This window comes from Sceloporus undulatus, chromosome 1, assembly GCF_019175285.1.
Source record: "Sceloporus undulatus isolate JIND9_A2432 ecotype Alabama chromosome 1, SceUnd_v1.1, whole genome shotgun sequence".
Classification (NCBI taxonomy): domain Eukaryota; kingdom Metazoa; phylum Chordata; class Lepidosauria; order Squamata; family Phrynosomatidae; genus Sceloporus; species Sceloporus undulatus.
Window position 1 is genome coordinate 266252837 of NC_056522.1, and position 24448 is coordinate 266277284.

At 39.8% G+C, this 24448-nt stretch overlaps 1 protein-coding gene across 1 annotated transcript in view; it reads left to right on the forward strand.

Moving 5' to 3' along the window:
- Positions 1-24448, forward strand: part of LOC121926383 (mucin-5AC-like) — a 184857-nt gene that overhangs the window by 124571 nt on the left and 35838 nt on the right. The window contains 16 exon segments of the mRNA XM_042459323.1: positions 5978-6034; positions 6578-6839; positions 7012-7126; positions 7738-7828; positions 8728-8837; positions 9039-9255; positions 9837-9962; positions 10579-10696; positions 12337-12475; positions 13559-13669; positions 16434-16503; positions 17132-17269; positions 19977-20141; positions 21262-21356; positions 22274-22400; positions 23042-23294. Of these exon segments, the coding sequence (XP_042315257.1) occupies positions 5978-6034; positions 6578-6839; positions 7012-7126; positions 7738-7828; positions 8728-8837; positions 9039-9255; positions 9837-9962; positions 10579-10696; positions 12337-12475; positions 13559-13669; positions 16434-16503; positions 17132-17269; positions 19977-20141; positions 21262-21356; positions 22274-22400; positions 23042-23294 (2194 nt within the window).

Genomic DNA, 24448 nt, shown 5'->3' on the forward strand with positions numbered 1-24448 from the left:
ACTTGGTTGCTCAAGAAAACATATAAGGTGTTAAGTATCAGGTTCTCCGGTGGTGAATAGCAGATTAAATTCTATTTACATTGAGATTATATTCAATTTCATCAGTTAAGGGGTGTGCAAACACCCATACACTGTGGTATTTAATCTAGAACTATATTTGCACATTACAGATATACAAATATCTGTGAGTATGAGTATGGGTGTACAAGTGATACGCCCATGATAGGCAGTAATATAATACACCCTTTTGCTTTTATGCAGTTTCCGTACCTCCCAAAGGGCTGGGGGAAATTCAGTATATTCGTAAGGTAATTTTATCACTTTGAAATGTTATAATGTGCCCCTGACTAATTAGATAAAGCTCTTTACTTTGCCTTTAAGCAGTACCACTGTTCTTGCCCCAATGCAATATGGACATGGGTGTGGGTGTGCATGTGCACTTCAAAAATTGATCCTTTTAGCAAACGTAAGAATAACAGTTTTGTTAAATATGACAGGGAAAAATCAGAGCTAAAGATATTCAAACAGGAACAAAGCATGATCCAGAGAAAGTTAAAAAAATTAAAGTTCCTTTGAATTATCTGGAAAATAACTAAACATATGCTGCACTTTGTCCTCATAATTACCAGCCCGGATAATCTACACTGGGATTCTTTCTTGCTTAAAGACTCAATATTGTATTAATTGAACTTCACAGTTTATTAGAACAGTTTATTAGAACACCATACTGTTAATCTAAATCCAAATTTCTTTAGCATATGCAACACAATATATAATCAAAATGGGCCTTAATGAGAGCTGGGGTATACATTTCTTATAATCTATTTACTGTAGGAGCAGGAAATAGTAAAAAAAACATAATAATTTTAATCCTTTTAGGTATATGGTTCTAAATCTAATTGGTAGTCCGGGTAAAATAAATCCATTGACTCAACATCTGAAGGGTAATGCAACAATGGTTTAATGGGATTATCCTAGCTGGGACTACCAGCTGGATTTAAGGCGCAAAGTCTATTTTTTTCTTTTACGTTTTTTGTCCAACATTTTTAGCAGACTGTCCATGTGTCTTATAACATTTTTATTTCAGAAAACACAAAAAACTGGAGCTCACTTTGAAAGGTGTATAATCTATTGGTTTTGTAGCAAACCTCTGTTTAATAATAATAAATAATAATAATAATAATAGGATTTATTTATATGCCGCCCAATCACTGGATATCCGGGCGGCTTACAACAGAGTTTTCAGGGGGGGGATGCAAGGAAAGGATAGTGAAACACACAGAAGAGCATATTAAGGTTGTTCAGCATGAGTCTTTAAAAAATAGTATGAATGGACCTATTCATGTATTTTTCATCCTGATTTCTTCATTATATGTACTACAGAGAGCCAAGCTACGCCCATTCAGTTGTTGCCTTCCTCACTTGAAAAGCAACACATCTGCTGTTCCTATTGGTATGGACGGCTTTCATATGAACATGGACTACTGATTTACAGACACTTTCTATAGAATTAAAGTGATGATATAGGAAGTGGGACTCAGCAATCTTCTATTCACACCAAGAAGAAATCCAAGTGAATAACAAGTGAATAAAATGCTTCAAATGGCAAGCATTCTTCCATAGAAAAGACCTATGCATATGACTGGGATTTTATGCACTAGTCATATACACTGGTGGTTTCCAGGAGTCAGTCAAGCCTATAGGATGCTCTGCAAAGAGGAAGAAAGGATCTTTCTTCGACTGTGTAGTGCCTGATGTGTTAATACAGGTATGGCCTCATGTTACAGGGGAAGGTGAGATCGATGCTTAATATCTATCTCTCCTTCCAGCCACTCTCCTAACCGAAGAGATCTGAGGGTCAATCCAACCGTACCACAAACCCTGTCTCTGCTCCTGTGCAATGCCAGGTCCATTAAAAACAAGAGCCACATCGTACACAACCTGCTGGAGGATAACAATTGTGACCTGGCTTGCATTACTGAGACCTGGCTTGGGCCTGAAGGGGAAGCTGTGTGGGCTCAGGCCCTCCCTGCCAGGTACTCAGTTAAGGACCAGTCCAGGTTAGGTGGGCGGGGGGGGGTGTTGCCTTGATCCATAAGACCACCCTTTCCTTATCCAGGAACCATGTCCGGCAGACTACCTATATTGAGTGTATCTACCTGACCCTGAAGGCTAGAGACAGTCTGGGGATTCTGTTGGTTTATCGGCCACCCCGTGCGCTAACAGACTCCCTGGCCGAGCTGACACAGCTGGTCTCGGAGCTGATATTGGAGTCTCCCAGGCTTCTTGTCCTGGGGGACCTCAATGTCCCCTTCGTGACCAGCCAAAGTCCAACAGGTGCGGCTCGGGAGTTCATGGATACCATGGCCGCCATGGGCCTGTCTCAATTAGTCACAGGGCCAATGCATTCTGCTGGTAATACGCTCGATATGGTTTTCTGCACGGACATGGAAAGTCCGTGGGCGGAGGTTACTAATATCTCCGCCTTGTCATGGACAGACCATTTCCTGGTAGAGGCGAAGATCAAGGTATCTACCCGACTCCCCCCCGGGGGTGGCGGACCTATTAGAATGGTCCACCCTCGAAGGCTGATGGAACCCATAAGGTTCCAAGAAGCCCTAGAGGGGTATATGGTTGGATGTGACAGCGATTCTGTTGATGCCCTGACAAACACCTGGGACACCGATCTCTCCAGGGCTATACGCAGTATCGCTCCCAAGCGCCCTCTCAGGCCTGCTTCCAAAAAGAAGCCCTGGTATACGGAAGATTTCAGGCAAGGAAGTGGGTTCTGCACGACTAGAGTACAAATGGCGGAGACACCAGCGCTTAGCCGACAAGGCACTCCTAGCTTCCCTCTTGAAGGACTACGGAGTGGCGATAGATGCAGCAAAGAACTCGTTCTATGCTGCGCATATCGCGTCCGCGGAGTCGCGTCCAGCAGAGCTGTTCAGGGTAGTGAGGGAACTTACGCATCTTCCCTCCTCCCTGAACCCTATTTTGGAACCATCCAAGGCCTGCTGTGACCAATTTAACAACTTCTTCGCGGATAAAACCTCTCGGATAAGGGCTGATCTCGATGCCATTGTTGGGTCAGAAACCAGTGTAGAGGTCTCCAGAGCTTCCGTGGACTCAATTAGACTGGATCACTTTGAGTCTGTAAGTACCGAGGATGTGGACAAGATCCTTAGAAGTGTTAGGAGTGCAACCTGCTCTCTCGATCCCTGTCCCTCATGGCTAGCTGCTTAGGGGGGATCGGTGGTAACTACTTTGTTGCGCCGAATAATAAATACATCATTCAGGGATGGGCAATTTCCATCCAATTTGAAAACGGCTATTGTAAAACCATTGTTAAAGAAGCCCTCCCTTGACCCTCTGATGCATAGTAATTATCGGCCGGTATCGCTATTGCCATTCTTACAGAAGGTGATCGAGAGGGCGGTTGCCATCCAGCTTCAATCGATCTTGGATGATACTGATTTTCTGGACCCATTTCAAACTGGCTTCCAGGCGGGCTATGGGTTTGAGACTGCCATGGTCACCTTGGTCGATGATCTCCGTCTGGGCATGGACGGGGTAGCGTGTCCCTGTTAGTGCTCTTAGACATCTCAGCAGCTTTCGATACCATTGACCATGGTATCCTTCTGGGACACCTGAGAGAGCTGGGAATTGGGGGCACTGCACTCCAGTGGTTCCGTTCCTACCTCTCGGGTCGGTCCCAGATGGTGCAGCTGGGGGACGTGTGCTCCGATAGGAGGGCACTTACATCTGGTGTCCCTCAGGGAGCCATTCTGTCCCCCATGCTATTCAACATTTACATGAAACCACTGGGTGAGACACGGGGCATGGTGTTATCAGTACGCTGATGACACCCAGATAGTCTTCTTTGTGCCTCCGACTGTTGCAGTGACCAGGGATGGCATCTCTCCTCTGGATGCCTGTCTGGAGTCGGTAATGGGCTGGATGAGGGAAAACAGACTCAGTTTGAATCCAGAGAAAACGGAAGTGCTCGTGATAGGCTCTCCTGGCCCGGGAATGGTTGTTTGTCCACCTGTCCTGAATGGGATCACGCTCCCCGTGAAGGACTCAGTTCGCAGTCTGGGGGTGCTTCTGGACTTGTCGCTCCATCATACATCTCAGGTGGATGCGATGGTCAGGAGCACTTGTTATCAGCTTAGGCTGATACGCCAGCTGCGACCCTACCTGGGCCAGGGGGACCACATGCTCTGGTAACCTCTCGTTTGGATTTCTGTAATGTGCTCTACATGGGGCAACCCTTGTACCATACTCGGAAGCTTCAGTTGGTTCAAAACATGGCAGCGAGACTGGTCACTGGCTTCTCCAGGACCAGTCACATAACACCTATTCTGAAAGATCTCCATTGGCTGCCTATTTGCTTCCGGGCATAATACAAGGTGTTGGTTATTACCTATAAAGCCCTATATGGCTTGGGCCCAGGGTACATGGAGGACCGCCTCTCCCCATACATTCCGCCCCGCACACTCAGATCTGCTGGGAAGCAATTGTTACGAGTTCCAGAGGTAAGATATTCTACCACCACTCAGAGGGCCTTCTCTACCTCAGCCCCCAACCTCTGGAACTCGCTTCTGGTCGAGCTCCACTCGGCCACCTCCCTGGACCAGTTTAAAAAGGGGCTTAAAACTTTTCTGTTCCAGCAGGCTTACCCCTAACATTCCAATGTAACCCCCTTCTCTCTCCTCATTGTTTTTGTAAATCTGTGCTAGCTGGATAATTTTAGCTGTATTTTAACAGTTGTTGTGTTTTTTTATTTCTTGTATTTTTAATTTTATTGTTTATTGATTGTATTGTGCTTTTCGCTGTTGCAACCCGCCTTGATCCCAGGAAAGGTGGGCTAAAAATAAAGTTTTTATTATTTTTTTTTATGTCAGGAAAGCAGAAAGTTATTCCTGAAACAAGGCTAGCTGAGAGTCAGATTGTAATAATGATGTGGGAATTAAAATAATGGTCCAAAACACACTGCAGAAACAACCCTTTTGAAACCGCTTTAACTGCCCTGGCTCAGTGCTAGGGAATCCCGCAAACCATACTTTATTGTGGCACCAAGGCTCTCTGACAGAGAAGGCTAAATGTCTCACAAAACTAAAATTCCTAGAATTCCCTAGCACTGAGCCAGGGCAGTTAAAGCGGTCTCAAACTGGATTATTTCTGCAGTGTGTTTTGGACCAATGTCTCTTTTTCCCTCACACCACATTTAGTGAGCTGACATCTCAGTCCAGGAGTTGTTATTAGAGAATTGGCTGTATGTTTTCCCCTATATTATATAATTCAGTCCAAAACACTCTAAGGGTGCATCTACACTATAGAAATAATGCAATTGGTCACCACTTTAACTGCTGTGGCTTAGTCCTACAGAATCATGAGATTTGTAGTTTTGTGAGGCACCAGCACTCTTTGGCAGAGAAGAGTAAAACTACAAATCCCAGGATTCCATAGGAGAGACTGAGTTACATGATATACAGTCAGCATCATTTGGGTAATGTTGATAATTTGACATTAAATTGTGAAATGTCCATTTTTATACAAAAGAGCTTGGGGCATTTCATTCCTGTGGGAAATAGTAATGGGGCATTATTATTATTATTATTATTATTATTATTATTATTATTATTATTATTATTATTATTATTATTAATATAGTGCTGTAGATTTTCACAGTGGCATCAACGCTTCCCGTTAATGAACATTTATTTGAAGTTTTTTAAAGTTGAATTTCTTTCCCTTTGCATCTGGGAATAAATATGCTTCTTTCCAAATAAATAGACAGGTGATTGGGCTATCTACATTCTTAAAGACCACTTTGACCAAAGTGCAAAGAGAAATATAACAATATTTTGCACTGTAGAGGACTTAGCATTACCCCTATCCAGCCTGTATTATCACATTACAGAAATACTTGTATTAACTATAGTCATCTTTCTCTCTCTTTTTACTACCTTAGCTCCTCAAAGCAAAGTGACCATCATCCCTCCAATGAAAACAACACTAGCTGTCAAGGGTAAGTTTGTCAAAGATTAGATTTGAGTGTTGACCATATCCCTCATCACATCAATGGCTTGGTTTTGTTTCTGTTCATTTCAATAGATCAGCAGCAGTACTCCAGAAAATAAAAATAGAGGCTGAAAACCTAATAAGTGTAGCATATTACTAAGAAGGGGAGGCAAATCAGAGAAATGGACACTATAGGTGAATGAGTAGGTATCTGAGGTGAAATAAGGGAATATTGCATCACTGTATATTACAGTATAAGAATAGTAATTGAGGAGACCAATTCAATGGTTCCTGGTTGCTTCCATGGTAGCTTTATAAGCTTTAGTCCAAACTTTGAAAAATCTGAATGCTGAAATTATTTTGGGAATAGGGTTCAGTACACTAGACAGCTCCTTTAAAGTTCAAACTAAAACCCGTAGTGTATTTCACGTCTCAGTGACATGTAAGACACCAGCCACTATTGGATCAATTGGAACTTTGGCTTTTGGATGAATGAATTGATGTGGAGGAATTAAGGTAGATTCTTTACATATTTCATTTAAACCTACAGCTAAAAACCCTGCTCACAACGGGAGAGTGTGTAGCACATGGGGCAACTTCCATTTCAAGACCTTTGATGGAGATATCTACAGGTTCCCTGGGCTCTGCAATTATGTCTTTGCATCACATTGCAAATCCTCCTATGAAGACTTCAACATCCAAATAAGGCGCAATGCGGCTCATAATGTTACCATCATTGGCCACATAAGCATAAAGCTTGATGGAATGGACATTGAACTGACCGCAAACACTATTATTGTTGGTGGAGAACCGTAAGTTTACAATTGTATCCCTTTATTATTTTACTGCAACAAATTGCAGTCATATAGGAAGGTGGAATTCATGAAAGATGTTGTTCTCTGAAAGCTGAAAGCTAGAGTATTATGAATGAAAGGTTTTATATTTCTCATTTTCAACGTCTGTTGAATTTTGATTTATCTTCAGGGTCCAGCTGCCTTACAGTCATTCAGGAGTCCTGATGGAGAGAATCTCAGGTTATGTGAAAATTGCTTCCAAGTTAGGCATTGTTGTTATATGGAACCAAGAAGATGGCCTTCTGGTAAGAACCGGATGCAGATATTACAAATTGTGGTTAAGAGAAATAGTTTAGACTTTCACTTCTCATTTAGATCTACTGAGCTTGTTGTGTTAATCACAACATTGTGTTTAATGACAAATATTACATGTACAAACAAACCAATCTTATTCAAAGAATTATGAAGCTGGTTTGTTGAAACCTAGTTAATAGGAATTAGAGTTTAAGGTTAACTTACTAAATTGTGATTTACTAAATTCAGAAGCATAACTTTTAAACTCCACTTTGAGGCTGTGTCATAGGAAGATTGAGGAAAGATGATGAGCACTAGCCTAAGATCAACACTGATTTGTTCTCATTATAGTAGTTTAGCATGACATTCTAATACAACAATTACATTTAGTCACTGTGTCACAAATATCTAAAGAAAGATTCAAAATCAGTTAGGAAACAAAATTCTCCTGTCAGCCATTAAAAATCAAACCAGTTGGGTAGTTGTCAGCTTGACTGTGAATATTTGATCCATCTATAGTTGACTAGTTAATGAATGTCATGCACATCTTGACATCAAGTGTAATCTTCAGTCATAATACTCATTGCTCTAGATGTTCACTGTTACTTTTCTCTTGTTTTAGTTGGAACTGGATGAAAAATATATTAATCAGACTTGCGGTCTTTGTGGGGACTTCAATGGAATTTCAACATACAATGAGTTCATTTCAAATGGTAAGTAATAAAAAGAATGCACACAGTTCTGTTTTATTGCTTGTAAACATGGGATACTTATCAGTTTATTTGTTAAAAGACAATATTTATCTTGGCAAATATGCTGCTGAAAGACTTGATCTGACAGCTGTGCAGTATTTTAAAAGGATCAACACTTGTTTGTTTGAATGATCTGTTAGAAATATTTTTAGCTTGTAGAGACTTTGTTTTGATTTGTTTTCTGCCTGCTGTTTGTTTGCTTGCTTGTAACTAATCATGTAGAAATGATATGCATTTTTGAAAAGAGGATTTCTTTCTGGAATGTAGGAAGCACCAAGTTCATTTGTTCGTTCGTTCATTCATTCATTCATTCATTGTATTTTAAATCTGCCCAATTAACACTATTCTTCTGGTACCTGACAAAAAGGTAAAAGAATACAATGCAATATAATACTATCAAAAAAACACAAAATATATTTAAACACAGTCTTAATTTTTTTTTAAAAAAAATCTAAAATGCCTGAATGAATGCTTGTCTTCATTCACCTGGCACCAAAAAGAAAGCAGTCGGACCACCCAATAAGCTTCCTTGGGGAGAGTATTCCATGAATGGATGCCATGATGCAAAGAAATCTGGGATGGAATTTGTTCCAAATGGGAAGAGCCTTGGATCTGTAATGGTGGGGTAGCAAGGAGCCTACATCAGATGTTTCTATCTTGTAGCCTTCATCAAGGTTGATCTTGTCTCCTTAGCCAGTGTCACAATATGGTAATGGACTTGGAAGGAGGGACCTGGCAGAGCAGGCCTTCAGAATGGGCCAAGTTCAGGAGTATTTCAAGAAGGCATACCCAAGACTTAACATTCTGGTTTCAGTCACAGGATTCTTGTTCCCTATAACACTATGTAACATTCACTGCAGGTGTCAAACTGAATCCTGTGCAGTTTGGAAACTTGCAAAAGATGGATGGACCCACAGAACAATGTCAGGATCCTCTTCCTTCAACTACAAGCAACTGCAGCCGTCAATTTGTAAGCAACTTTGTTTTTGCTCCTTAAGGAAGGTTTTTTCTCCTCTTTTCATTCATTCTTCAAGGTATGCAGAAGAAAATTAAAATAATGGACTCCTGAGAATAAATTATAAGTTATCAAGAGTGTCAGTTAACTTCAGCAGTAGTTCAATACTTTGCCAGTATTTTATAAAAAACATTGTCTTATATTTCCTATTTCCAGAATGCTATCTGTGAAACCATTTTGACTGGTGAAGCATTCCTGGGATGTAATGCATTAGTGGAAATGAAAGATTATGCTGATGCTTGCATACAAGACTTGTGCAACTGTGAGGAATCTGCAACTGATGTCTGTATTTGTGACACCTTTGCTGAATACTCCAGACAATGTGCTCATGCTGGTGGACAGCCCCTTGAATGGAGAACTGAAGATTTGTGTGGTGAGTATGTCTGAAAGGGATTTTTCCCCTCTCTGCACAACTCTTTAATAACAAAATCACACAATCATAAAATCATATTGCTGGAAGGACCATGTAGTCCAATTCCCCATTCAGTGCATTTAGAGCTAGATTACCCTCTACAGAGGGATCCAACCACTAACTAGGGAAAGCATATCAGTCCCTATCTTAGTTTTTCCAGTGTCAAGTTCCGTTCCCATTTCAAAGTTTATCCTAATATTGAAACAAATTTACTTGGCTGTAAAGTCAACTAGATATAGTTCTGCCCTCTTAGATTTCAGAGAGTAATCCTTTGTTCCCTTTTGTGTGACAGCTCTTCAGGTGATTGAAGAGTACACATCCCATCTTAGCTTTGTCTTCTTCAGATTGGACATATTCAGCTCCTTCAGTCTTTTCATCACAGAATTTGTTTTCCATACCCCTGTTTTATGAAAAATGAAGAGGGCTAGAACATGAACCACTAACTCATATTTCTGTTTAAGTCAGTTTCACCTCAATACACACATGCTTAAACACTCACCAGCACATGGTGGTTATATATCATCATTTATTTCTATTCTCAGCCAAGTCCTGTCCTTTCAATATGGAGCACAAAGAATGTGGATCCCCCTGTTCTGATTCCTGTACAAATCCTGAACGGTCCCAGCTCTGTGAAGATCACTGTACAGATGGCTGCTTTTGTCCCTCAGGTGGGTATACACTGATGCCCTTCTGTCCTTCCTTCCATCCTTCCTTCCTTTTTTGGCATTAGGTTAACTAGATTTTCTCTGGGATGGAAGATAGAGCTTTCCAAAAAAAAAAACCCTAATACAGTGAGAAATGGAGTCATCATGATAGCCTTTATTCATGCTTCTTTGATAAAAACTCAGGGATACTTATGAAATTAACCCACATACAGGTGTATAGCAGGGGAATCATCATTAGGGGTGGGTGGGGTGCAGCCCACACTGGGTTATACCCCAGAAAAGAGGTGACACCCAGTTGATTCCCCCACACCTTCTTGCCTCACGAGGAGAAAGGGGCTGCAGCAAGGAGCAAGGCTGAGTCCGTGCCCCCCATCTCCTTGCTGTGGCATTGTTCTCTTCAGGCAAAAGAACACTAAATAGAAAAATATTTTGATCCCTCTTGCTTTCATTTCCTATCCCATATATTTTTATACAGCTTCTCTCTATCTGTGTTGTGTTCTTTTCCTGGGAAATGAAGTGCTTACAGTAATATGTCAATGGAATGACATCATGTGCTCTGTCCTTCATAAAACTGATGAAATCTATGACAGTAACATAATACTGGAAGTATTTTTTTCAGGTACTGTGTATGATGACATTAACAACTCCGGTTGCATTCCTCTTGAGGACTGTCACTGTACTTACAATGGGGATACCTATGCTCCTGGGGCTTCCTTTGCATCCCAGTGCACTTCATGGTAAGATGCTAACTGGTTCATTCACACTGAGGTTTTTTCCCCCCAATACAGTATTTGATAGCATTACTTGCTGGGAATTTTTGGGTATCGTTACTTAAACCAAAGATGCCATGCTATTAAAGTAAACAAAATAAGGAAACCCTCAGTAGCTGTGCTACTTTTTAAGCCTTATCCTGAGAAATTAAACTAGGTAGGTGTCATCACACCACAAATGAACTGTGCAAACCCTTTATTTCATGAGCATATTAATCATGTTGACTATTATTACCATTAAATGCTATGATAGAAATGCCATTATATGTCAGCTATCAAATACTAATCTAATGCTAAACAGTCTTGCATGCTAATGATCAGATATAGTGGGTCCTTCCCATCTGCAGGGATTTGACCAGCATTGCCCTCCTGTAAAGTGAGACCTGAATTCTATTGGTTAATCCCAACTAGAACATAACTGATGAACCAGTTGTTGAATGATGAGTCACTATACAGGCAAATCCCATTGATACAATGGCTCTACTTTAGTTGCGATTAACAATAGGGTTCAGGTCTGTCCTTCCACTTGTTGGTTTTCTAGGCAGACATGTAAAATTTGCTTGTCAGATGGTGTTGTGGAAAATCTTTCTGAAGGCAGAAAATCATTACCATTATGTAATCCATTAACAAGAGTGTGAAATACTCAGTGACTTTGCCTACCAGCTATCAAATACTGCAAAAATATCAACAATTAGATATCAAATCCTGAAAGTACAGATAGCCAATATTCACTTAATGTTCACTGTAGATAAAGAACATGTGGAGAATCTTTGACATCAGAATTTACAAAGAATTTTGGGATAATTATGGGGAGCAAATTAGTTGTAGCTCTAAGGGGGGAAATGCATTAAAAATCTTTTGTACAAATACCTCAAATAATTCACTTCTATACCAGACTTAATATAAAACCCTTGGTAACTGGAATAAATTATTGAGGAATGCAGGAGTTATTATTTCATATCTATGAATGTAAGTTTCTTCTCAAAAACTTTTCTATGGCTCCTTGGGAAATATTAAAATGTAATGGAATACCTGTAAAACAGTTATTTATTAGAAAGTCTGCAGCCTACATTGAAATAAATGGGACTGCTCATATTCATATAACCTATACAAAGGGCTCTTGTAGCACCTTTGAGACTAACTGTGCAAAAGAAGTTGTAGTATAAGCTTTCACAGACTTGGTATGTTTCTTCAGAGTGAAGTATGATGATATTCTATACTAAAAAGATTATCACACTAGCTGCCTTTTCCTGTGCTGGACATGGGCTGAGATTGGGCTGGGACTGTGTTTTATTTCACAACTCCATGCCCAGATCATTACCATCCTGTCCCTCTCCCGTCATTAAATAAAAATGCTTCTTTTCCATATTCTGATCGCGAATGGGATGGTAATGATCTGGGCACAGAGCTGTGCAACAACACATGTTTCCAGCCCAGTCTCAGCCCATGCCCAGATCAGAAAAAAGGCAATGCAATGATCTCCTAACAAAGCTGTGTCTCTGAATTCTACCCTCATATAATCTAGTCTTACACATTTTATTAATTGATTGTTTTATGGGTGTGTGTCTGTCCCTATCATCTGATTATCATTTCTGTCTTTTCTTCAGCCAATGTACTGGAGGCCAGTGGGCCTGTGTCAGCCATTCCTGCCCTGGCATGTGCTCCATTGAAGGAGGTTCCCACATCTCAACATTTGATGAGAAGCGTTATTCCTTCTTTGGTGACTGTAGTTATGTTCTTACTAAGGTAATTGAAATGGAGATTTTACCTCTCGAAGGAGGTTTTCAAATGGAAAGTCTCCCACATGTGTTACTAAGAGGCATAGTAATTGCTTGGAAGCTGCAACATGATTGGAAATGATTGATACAGGAAGAAATTGAAGATTGAATTGAATTCAAAGATTAAATTCAAACCATTGACATCATCATGATTTTTATCACTGGAAATGATAAAATATGGGATCCTGGGACTTGTAGTTTGTTCTGACACTGAAGCTCTCTGACAGAGAAGGCTAAATATCTCACAAAACTACAAATCTAATGCCCGACCATATGTTTCATGTGCAGGAGAGCCAGTGTGGGTACACTCGCTTTCAAGTCCCTTCTCAGTCATAAAGCTTAATGGAGAAGGTGTTGAAACATTTAAAAAGGACAAAGAATAAGCAATGTTAAAGCAGTCTATCCCTTAGTAATCCTAGTGATGTACCTTTGAACAGTATTTGAATTTTGTAGATGATGAAAAATTGTGTGGCTTACCTTTTAATTGGGAAAGACACACTCAATTTGGACTGAATTGCATTACGTGTTTGCTCCTAGTTGTAATTCAGGGTACCATGCCCCCCCCCCCCCCTTTTAAAGATTTGACTGGTATGAGTCTAACATAGCTAAGAGAGCACATTTCTCCCTTGAACCAAACTCTTCTCTCCATCCTTACACAGTACACAGCTTTAACAGTGTGGGCCTCTTCTCTATACAATGCTCTTGTATTGTATTGGTTTATTTATACCTCAAAGGTGGGACTCATGGTGATTTTTACAAGAAAAAAGAAATAAAAGTAAAAACAAATGTAGATAAAAATACAAAAATGCTTAAAATGGCATTAAAACTGTCTATAGAATTGAAACAATTTAATAGATATGAATTTAAAAGATTAACAAAAACATTTTGCTTATCTTTTATCAAATGTCATTTTCAATGTTTTGAGTTGTTTCAATTGAGAGAGTACCATTATTTTCAATAAGTAATACAATGGGCTCAGGAGTGGTGTGATCATGGATACATAAGCATTCAGCTAATACAAACTGCTAAGGTTCTGTTTCTTCACTTTCAGCTCTGTGACAGCAACCTCTTCACTGTTCTTGGAGAAATTCGAAAGTGTGGCTTGACAGACACTGAGACATGCATGAAAGGCATAGCCATCAGCATTGGTGGTGGAGAGACAGTAAGTGTGAAAAACAATGATGTTGAAATGTATGTTGTGAAGAAAGATGGCACACTGACTTACAGAAGTACAGTTTTCTCCACACAACAAAGTAGGAAATATATGAAGCTGTACATTATATGAAGCAGTGTGATGTAGTTGGTTGAATGTTTGACTTTGACTGTGACAATCGGGGTTGAAATCCTGGCTTACCCATGGAGATGCACTGGGTGACCATGGGCAAATCACATTCTCTCAGCCAAGAGAATGGCAATGGCAAACATCCCCCTCCCCCCCCGCAGAGAAACTTGCCAAGAAAGGGCTGCCGTAAAGCAGAAGTGACTTGAAGGCACGCAACAACAACATAGTAGATTAAATCCAACATGGCCACTGGCATAATTAACACAATGGCTTGTGCAAACTGTATCAGAGTATGAGTAAGATGAAACCGAGGTAAAAGCTTTGTGTTAGCAGAATGACACCACTGGATACAATCCTGGAATGGCATTGCTCTCAGTTCATCTCCAGTCTCAGTTCCTTTTCCTAACCTTAATATTATACTAGAAACATGCATTAAAATAACTGACAATTCACGACATGAAATTAGATCTACTCTTGGCTATAGTTTCTTCTTTAAGGTTATTTGGCAATTAGCTTTCTCTACTGACAAAATTTCTCTACTTTTAAAAATTACAGTTGGCCCTCCGTTTTTGCGGGGATCCATTCTGGACCCCCTCCCCGTGAAAACAAAGGTTTGTACATATTCAAGCACCATAGGTATATTCAAGCCCCCGGACATGCGCACCATTGAAAATAGCGGAGGTCACCCCTTTGCGGATATTTAAGGTCTCAGATCCACAAGTTAGGAGGGGTGACTCTATAGCAGGGGTAGGCAATCTTTTTGAGCTGGGGGCCGGGTTGCTGTCCCTCAGACAATTGGGGGGCCGAAGCCAAAAAAATAAATAATTAAATATTTTTTTAAAAATTAAATATTTTTAAAATAAAATAAAACAAACCGAGACAAATGTAGAAACAATATTTTCAATGGTGGACACTTTTTAAAAAAATGTGGAGGACACGCAAAAAAATGCTGATTTTTAAAAAATGTTAATTGCATGTTTCTGAGGCGTCTATAGACAATTGCCCCCCTTGCCCCTGCGCGCGAGAGGCCAAAGGCCCCGGCGGCAATCGGTGGCAGGACTGGGCTGGGGCCGGTCCCAAGGCCTCTCCAGGCCGCATCTGGCCCGCGGGCCGCAGGTTGCCTACCCCTGCTCTATAGCAACCCACAACCTCAGTTCCTCCACACTTCCATTCTCATATATTATTCCCTCTTTTTGCATCCCTATTTATTTGACCTTTCCACAAGTCTTTTTCTTTTTCATTTATTTTTTGTTAATTGATTAATTAATGTCCTATCTTCCTCCCAATATGGAACCCAAAATAGTTTACAATATAATTTAACTCTCAGGGTCCTATTTTTCAGTCCATTGCTTAACTTGGCTCTGACCTCCCACTCCTTATTTTCCTGATCTTCTTCCACTTCTCCTCATTCTTCAATCTGTGCCCCAAAGTAGGAGGACCTATGTGATGACATAGGGCATAATCCCACCTAGAAATCCCACCAGGATAGATGCAGGATTGAAAAGTCAAACACAGGTGTTGTCACAGCTGGGTGAGTGCAACCTGTCTGCAGCCTAGACCCCAGTCATGCGTATCCAGTGGCTTTTCAATGACGGGAGCTTGTTGTTTTTGAAAAGCCACTGGATAAGTGTAGTTGGGGTCCAGGCTGCATATGGGTTGCATTTGTCCAGCCCCAGCTGCGTGCGATAACACCCGTATTTGATTTTTCAATCCCGTGTCTTTCCCAGCAGGATTTCTAGGTGCAATAATCTCCTTAATCCTAGTAAAGTGTTGGTTGTCCCTTCCCACATAAAAATTGTTTCAAACATTATAAAATCTTTGTTTCCTGAACAGCTGGAATTCTCTTGAACAAGTCATTCCAGACTGAACCAGTTCATGTCAGAACGCAATGACAGCTGGTGGCTCTGCTGGAAATGGAGCAGTGAATCTATTCCAGGTTTTTCTTCAAAGTTCTAAGGATCTGTCTAATGTACTGAAACTAGTTTGGAAATGGGTTTCAATACCTTGGACATTGCACTTAAATTTGGACAAAAGATTGGAATGGATTCACTCCCCTGATGGCATTGCACCACCAGAAACGTTAGAAAATTCACTGCCATAGGGGCAGTGTGATGTGGATGTTTTGTATACATGATATATCTATTTCAAAAAGTAGGGTAAAAGGGAAGAGAGAACACATATTTTCTAAGAAGTTTATCACACTAGCAAGTTTCTGTGGGAAAACAGGAGTTAAACAGGAGCTAAACTACATTTGAATTTAAAGAAGACTTGTAAATTTGGATAGTTTTTCACAGTGAAATAATGCAATGTGCAATAACGCAAAGTTAATCTGCAGTTAAAGTAGAGGAAACCAGCAGCTTTTCAAATTTGGAACTCAACCAAATTTAAAATGCTGCTGGTTTCCTCCACTTTAACTGCGGATTAACTTCACGTTATTTCCTGTTAACTACGATGTTGTGTGAAAAATCTTAGACATTTCCAGGTTTCCTTCATGTTATATCACGTTTAAATCCTGTTTGCCCACGGGATCTCACTAGTGTGATAAACTTCTTTGTTGAGTTATGAAAACCAGTGTGGCACTGAAGATTGTATTACGGTAAAATGATGCCCACCTTGAGTTATTTTGCTGTTTCTCCTTTGCCAGATAATTGTCATCAAGTCTACTGGGGTTGTGTATGTGAATATGATCCTGACCCAGCTGCCCTTCTCAGCATGTAAGTTATTATTTTATTACTCTACTCCTACAGTTTTCAGTAGGATATAAAGTATTTACTCTACCTTATATATAAAACATCAGTGTCTGTTCTCTTCAAGGAGTTTCTGAAAGGTATTTTCTACAGAAGCCTATATGAATTAACTTGTATGCTTAAATAGTCTTTCCCAGCCCATTACATCTGAAAGAGATGATCTATGCAAGCATTTCTTGGTGAATATTCAACTATTATGTATAATATAAATCTTGAGGGTAGAGCAGTTTAATACCACTAGCCAACTGAGAGACTGGAAAGATGGCTTAATTCAGAATTCTGTATTTTATAGCTTTGCAAACACAGCTATCATTGAAAGGAATCAAATCTGAATTTAAAACTATCTCAAAGAATAACTTTTTCTTGATCAATGAAAATGGGAAACCAAGAAAGAAAGAAAAAATGATAAGATGAAGAAATATTCCAAGTGACCACAATACTGTGCTTTCATAATGAACATGGTTAATTACTGTTGTTGTTGTTGTTGTTGTTAAAGGTATATTCAGCTTCTGGAGCCATATGAATCATATATTGACACTCAACGAGATCTTTTATTCAGCATTAAATGCTGTTTCGTTGTGATTTCCTTCCACAGCCAATGTCACCATCTTCAGGCCTTCATCATTCTTCATCATCGTAAACACACATTGGGGGCTCCAGTTAGAAATCCAGCTTGTACCTATCATGCAGCTCTTCATACGCTTGGACCCTGTTCACAAAGAGAAGACATGTGGTAAGTGAAACCGTAAATCACTTTTCAGAACAGTGAGTACTGTTGTTAACTGCCATCAAGCCAACTTTTATTTATGGTGACCCTCTCAGTGAGAGACCTCCATGTCACCCACTCTTCATCAGATCTGTGTCTTCCTTGATTGAGTCCATCCATCTGGAATGTAGTCTTCCTCTTCTCCTACTGCCTTCTATCTTACCAAGCATTAATGTCTTTTCTAGTGAGTAATGTCTTACCATATGGCCAAAGTATGACTGTTTCAGTTTAGTATCTTGGCTTCTAGGAAGAATTCATGCTTGATTTGCGCTTTGTGTGTTGTTTGCCTTCAAGTCATTTCTGACATGGCAGCCCCATCACAGGGTTTTCTTGGCAAGTTTCTTCAGAGGGAGCTTGCCATTGCTATCCTCTGAGGCTGAGAGACTATGAGTTGCCCAAGGTAGGACCCATTTGTTTGCCTATTTAGCAGTCCACAATATCCATAGACTTCTTCTCCAGCATAACATTTGAAATAAGATTAATTTTTTCCCATCAGATTTCTTCACTGTCTTTTCTTCATTGTTTCACAACCTTACATAGAAATGGGAAGTACGATGGCATGGACAATCCCAACTTTAATATTCAATGATATATCTTGACCCTTTGGGATCTTTTCTAGTTCCTCCATAACTACCCTTCCAAATCCTGTTCTTCTGATTTCATTAAGTCATATGTAGCCATTATCTTCATTTTCTTAATGTTCAACTTTAAACTTGTCTTTCCACTTTCTTTCTTGAACTTCTTCAGTAAAGGTTTCACGTCTTTGCTATTTTCTGCTAGTAGTACAGCCGGCCCTTCTTATACATGGATTTTTTATACACGGATTCAAAAAAGTTCCAAAAAAGTATAAATTTCAAATATCAAACCTTGATTTTCCATTTTTTATAAGGGACACCATTTTGCTATGTCATTATATTTAACGGGACTTGAGCATCTATGGATTTTGTTATACATGGGGGATCTTGGAACCAAACACCAGCATATAACAAGGGTCCACTGTACAATCCCATCTGCATATGTTAAATGTACAAGTTAAACAGACGGAGTGATAAAATATAACCTTGCTTGACCTCCTTGTCATTTTGAAAACATTTCATTTATCTGTATTGTATCTGATGGTAGCCTCTTGCCCTGAGTACAAGTTACGTATCAAGACAGCCAAATGTTGTGGTACACCCATTTTTTAAAAAGAGCAATCCCAAGTTTTTAATCATTTGGTGTGCTTCATTATCCAATGTATTCTGCAATATGACCCTAGTGCCTCTTCCTTTCCTAAAGGACATCTTGGACAGCTGGCATTTTTCACTCCATGTATAGTAAAAGTCTTTGTTGTAGAATTTTGAGCAACACTTTGCTTCAGTTAATGAGCAATGGTTCTGTGGTTACTGCAAATCCTGGTGTTCTCTTTCTTGGGGATTGAAATGTATGTTGAGCATTCTTTTGTTTTCTATATTTGTTGACAGATCTTAGTTAAACTAGAGTAGATTCTATATCTGCAGCTTGAAGCAGCTCTAGTTATATACCATCTCTTCCTCATGATTTATTTCTCCCAAGCACTCAAAGTGCAGCTTCCACTTCACTTACTATAATTGGAAGTACGTCTTCATATGGATCTTGCTTGAATGAATCTGTTACCTTGTCATCTCTTTTATAAGTTCTTCCATGTATTGTTTCCATCATCATTTTATTTCTGCTTAGTCATGAAATGTATTTCCCTGTTGATTGTAGAGCATTCCCATTCTTGATTTAAATATTTCTGATTTTTTCATATCTTTTGAAAAATGTCTCTTGTTCTTCCTTTTTTGTTGTCATCTTTTATTTATCTGCATTGATTATTATAGCACTTCTCCTTATGCCTGCACAGAAGTTATTGCAAAGTTGCATTCAGGGTTATGACCCCTTTCTTTTTGTTTCTCACCTGTCCTTAACTGCTTGAAGAGTTTCATCTGTCATTCATTGAGGATTCTCTTCATTTTAGGCTGAAAGTAGTGCCTTTTTGCATTCCTCCATGACAATGTTCCTGGCTTCAGTTCAGAGTTCTTCATACTCCTGACTAATTAGGCTTAATAGTGCAATCTATTTTTACATTATCTTCAAATTCTACAGAATTGTTTTTCAGGTTGTATTTTGGCACAATGGTTAGTATAGAGTCCTTCTTTAGCGTTACCCTGCTTTTTTGATATTCCTGCAATGTGTGTTGTGAAGCTTCAGACCTTCCTTTCACCTTTGAGCATGTCAACATTTGAACATCTTTCAGCTTGAGCCTACTTTCAGCATTAGCCACAGTGCTACTTCTAGTTGTCATCTTCTGTAGCCAAGTAGCTTGTGAATGCTTTTCAACCTGGGAGTCCCATCTTCTGGCAGTATCTCTTGTTCATTTTGGATTGTCTCATCATAAGGTTTTTATGGCAAAAGGCATCCAAAAGGGGCTTCCCATGTCTTCTTCTACATGTTTGGCACATTTACTCTGGCTTCTCAGCAAAAGCCTGTCTGACATGGGAGACACTAACAGCAGCACTGCTGCCATCAATATAGTCTCTTGCTTCACAGGAGCACACAATCTCACCACCACAGGAAAGTAGTGCCATTAGTGAACACTGAGGATACATTTGTAAAAATTGTTTGATACAATATGAAGAATTTTTGTTTTTTAAAAAATCTGGTTTTGTTTCAGGTCTCTGTGGAAACTTCAACAGTGCTCAGGCAGATGACTTCAAAGCCATCAGTGGAGTTGTAGAAGGAACCTCAGCTGCTTTTGCCAATACCTGGAAAACACAGGCTGATTGCCCCAGTGTCAAGAACATATTTGAAAACCCATGCACTCTCAGCATAGAAAATGGTATGTGATTTGTGGAAAATATATTGCCACTTTTGTATATGAGGCTAAGGCCAATGAACTAGTTTTCCCCTCTCTTTGTATCCTTCTTCATCTACTGTAAAATAGATTGGAAGACCATGACTTGGAAGGAATATATACAGCAGCATATGTTGACCAGCCACCCATTCCCTAAAAAGCTTGAGGTTGAGCAAGGATTTGAAACTTGGGACAGGACCCATTACTGACCCTCTGTTAGCAGAAACCGTTTCTGTCAGCAGAACCAGGAAAGGGGCCTTTCTTCAGTCACCCCATGTGTTCCAAAAATCTGCTCTAGAAAACTCCCTGGAATGGATTTTAGCCATTATGGAGGGAAATAAGGAGGGGAAATGGGTCCTGATGCTAGTGCCAGGGCAGCATTGGAGGTAGGCCATCTCCATTGAGCATGTCTCAGAACTGGTTCACTGGAAGGAGAAAAATGTAGTTACAACTGTATAGTGTAGCCTATGAGACTATAGAGTATAGGTTATAACCAGGACATTTATTATAGATTGCTTCACATCACAGAGATCAACAGTGCATTATAGAGAATGGAATAATGCCAGAAGGGAGTCATAGATAATAGATATGATGCGATAAAAAAAAAAACTTTACATGCTTTAACATGGAGAACACATGTATGAATACGTGGTGCAGAGGGAAAAGGGAAAAGATGTAAACAATGTGATCTGATTCTAATATAATATTTTTCCTCACAAGAGCACTTTTGATGTTATTATTACAAATATGCATATATGCAGAAAGCAGTTGTGAAAGTGTTTGGGGTATCTGGATTCTGCCTGAGAACTAATTTGGCAAAATTAGATTTTGGATTTCACTGGAACTCTGAATCAACATTAACACAATGGTACTGGGTTGGCTTCACAAAATTCATTAGGACTGTTACAAAATGTGCTTCAAAGAAAATATGTGTGAATAATGTGTCTTGTAAGCCACCTGTCACCTCATGACAACCCATGGGGTTTTCTTAGACAATGGGTACTTAGAGGTGGTTTGCCATTATGTTCCTCTGAAATATAGCCTACTACATACTACTTCCCAAAAATAAAAGGTAATACAATGTAATTGTGTTTTGTACTCACAGAAAAATATGCTTCACACTGGTGTGGACTGCTGACAGACAGCACAGGGCCATTCCAGGAATGCCACTCTGTAGTTGATTCAGCTATTTACCACACGGTACGTAACATTTATTTCCTTTTAAAATAACTAAAAGAGGGAGGAGGAATTGCTTGCCCAACTGGATGGGGCACTTCAAAGTTTTAATTCACTTTTGCCAAATTTCCCAAGTGACTTTAATGTTCAGTAGTAATCCCCATATCTTGTAATCCAACATATACATTTCTCGCTCTACTACAAAATATAAACAGCTTCTCATTCTGTTCTTTGAGCTTGGCTATATCATTTACCAATTTGAAAGAAAGAAGGTGACATTTGAATGCTAACACAAAATGTCTACTTTGGCATTCCTCCACAACTGTTAAACACTTGCCAGACTAGCTGTAATTTAAAGTAGCCAATAAAGCACAATGATGCTTTTTAAATATTTTTACATGCAACAATAAGCAGTAAATGTGTGAATTCCAAGTAACTTCATTGCTTTATAACAATATTAGGACTTAGCTAGATATTATGGGAACTGGATGGTGATCACTAGATTGCATCACCCACACATCAAATTCTAGAGATACCTAAGAAACAAAATTATAGTCTTTGTTATCAATAGCCTAAATCTTGTTGATGGTCCAATTAGAGTAGACCCACTGAATCAGAGGGATTTACATAAGTGTTGACTCACCATTCAACAATTGACTCAATGGATCTACACCAGCTGGGATTAAATAATGGATTTCAGCCAGTCTTACCTATCACCCTACAAGGGGCAGGTAAGGAATAGAAATGTGGTTACTGAAAAACGAAGCATGATGACACCATCATGCTTTTGTTTTGTTAGATATCATTGGGAGCATGGGGAATATGACAACCCACGCATCTCTCACAATGCCTGGTGCAATTGTAGTTTAGTATGTGTATAGATTACAAGCAGATTTCCACTAGACTAGTTGATATGAATGAATTGCTTTCTGTATTCACAGAACTGTATGTTTGACACCTGTAACTGTGAAAGGAGTGAGGACTGCATGTGTGCTGCTCTGTCTTCCTATGTCCGAGCCTGTGCTGCTAAGGGGGTCAAGATAAGTGGATGGAGAACCAGCATCTGCAGTAAGTTTTTGAAATATTCAAGGGCCTTTACAAGACAAAAACGTATTAGGAGAAATTTTAGAACAGTTTCAAAGTTATTCTAGGTGAGACTGGGGAAAACTGAGATGTCTATGGGCAGGTTTCTCATCAGTTTTCTTAACAAACCTACAGTAGTATCATAAAGTCCCCCCAGATCTTGACCACATGATGTGATGGGCCTGTGCAGATGAGATGAGTGGGAACTGTGGAAAAGGCAAAAGGAAATAAAGGCCTTTTTTGCTACTAGGTGGCAAAGCTCAACAAAATCCTACAGTAATACAGTAACAAAGAAATAGGAGCTGTTTTATTCTCCTCAGTCACTATAACGTTGACAGTATTCAGTAGGAAATGTTAGGTAAAAGGCAGATTTTCAAGATTAGGAGGAAACATAATGCCGTACAAAATAAATGTACATATGGAATTTGCGTGACACAGTGTCATCCATTTGTGAGCTATGTTTACATTGAAACTACTACAGCCATAAGACAGAATATACATTAGTGTTTTGGAGTATGAGTATACTCTGTCTAATGTAGTGCATTATAACCCATACACAGTAGTCCTTGTATAGCATGATTGTCCCACACTCTGGAATGATTTGTCCCCTTTTTTCTTCTCTCTAGCCAAATACCAAATATGTCCCAAAACCATGGCTTACCGTTATGTAATTGATTCCTGCCAACCCACCTGTCGCTCTCTGAGTGAGCCTGATGTCACCTGTAACATTCAGTTTACTGCTGTGGATGGATGCACTTGTGAAGAAGGGACATTCATGGATGAAAGTGGCAAATGTGTACCTCCCACCAGTTGCCCATGTTATTACAAGGGGTCCCCTGTACCATCTGGAGAAGTTGTTCGTGAAAATGGCATCATGTGGTAAGAGATTATTTGAAAGAAACATGGTTCTGTAATGACCAGAATACTGATAATCTACTGGAGATAATTAGGAATTACAGGAATTAGGTGTTATCAAAGGAAAAAGCAGAATATAATAGGAAGTTAATGAATCAATCTATGAAAGATTATTTAAGAACTGCATCTTATCAAAAGAAGAGGCAGAATCAAAAGAAAATAATGAGATACCTCAGGGCACCTTTTCCCAAAGATTAAGGGCTCACTAGGCCATTAAAATCTTTAGCACAGGTACCATGAAGTGGTATTTATGTTCATAAACTGAAAAAATTAAAAATCAAAACTGAATTTCTATCAATTTATTTTGAGGTGTCTGCTAACAATCAGACCTTTTTTGCCTCAACAAACCAATCTTAGTAAAACTTTGTGGTTTCTCTAGCCACTATGGCCACCAGACATGCTGGTTTAGAGATTCTGAGGTTGTCATAAAAAAAAAGTCATTTTTTCCAAAGTGTACTCCAAATATGTACCAAATGGTGCACAGAAGGGTGAGGGTTAATTTGTATCTTGTTTCTGAAAATACGGTGGGAAGTCCAGTTTTGAATAAGATAACAACTCAAGTGTGCTTCTGGACTCGTCGCTTCACCTGACTTCTCAGGTGGATGCGACAGTTAGAAGTGCCTGTTATCAGCTTCGGCTGATACGCCAGCTGCGACCCTTCCTGGGCCAGGAAGACCTTGAAACAGTGGTACATACACTGGTAACCTCTCGACTCGACTTCTGTAATGCACTCTAATGCAACCCTTGTACCAAACTCGGAAGCTACAATTGGTCCAGAATATGGCAACTAGGCTGGTCACTGGCAACTCCAGAGCCAGCCATATAACACCGGTATTGAAAGATCTTCATTGGCTGCCAATCCGCTTCCGGGCGCAATACAAAGTGTTGGTTTTTACCTATAAAGCCCTAAATGGCTTGGGCCCAGGGTACTTGGAGGACCGCCTCTCTGCATATAATCCGCCCCGCACACTCAGGTCAGCCGGGAAACAACTTTTGAGAGTCCCTGATACAAGATATGTGGTGTCTGCACATAGGGCTTTTTCTGCTTCGGCCCCGCAGACCTGGAACTCTCTGCCTGACGAGCTCCACTCAGCCCCCTCCCTGGAGTCTTTCAGGAA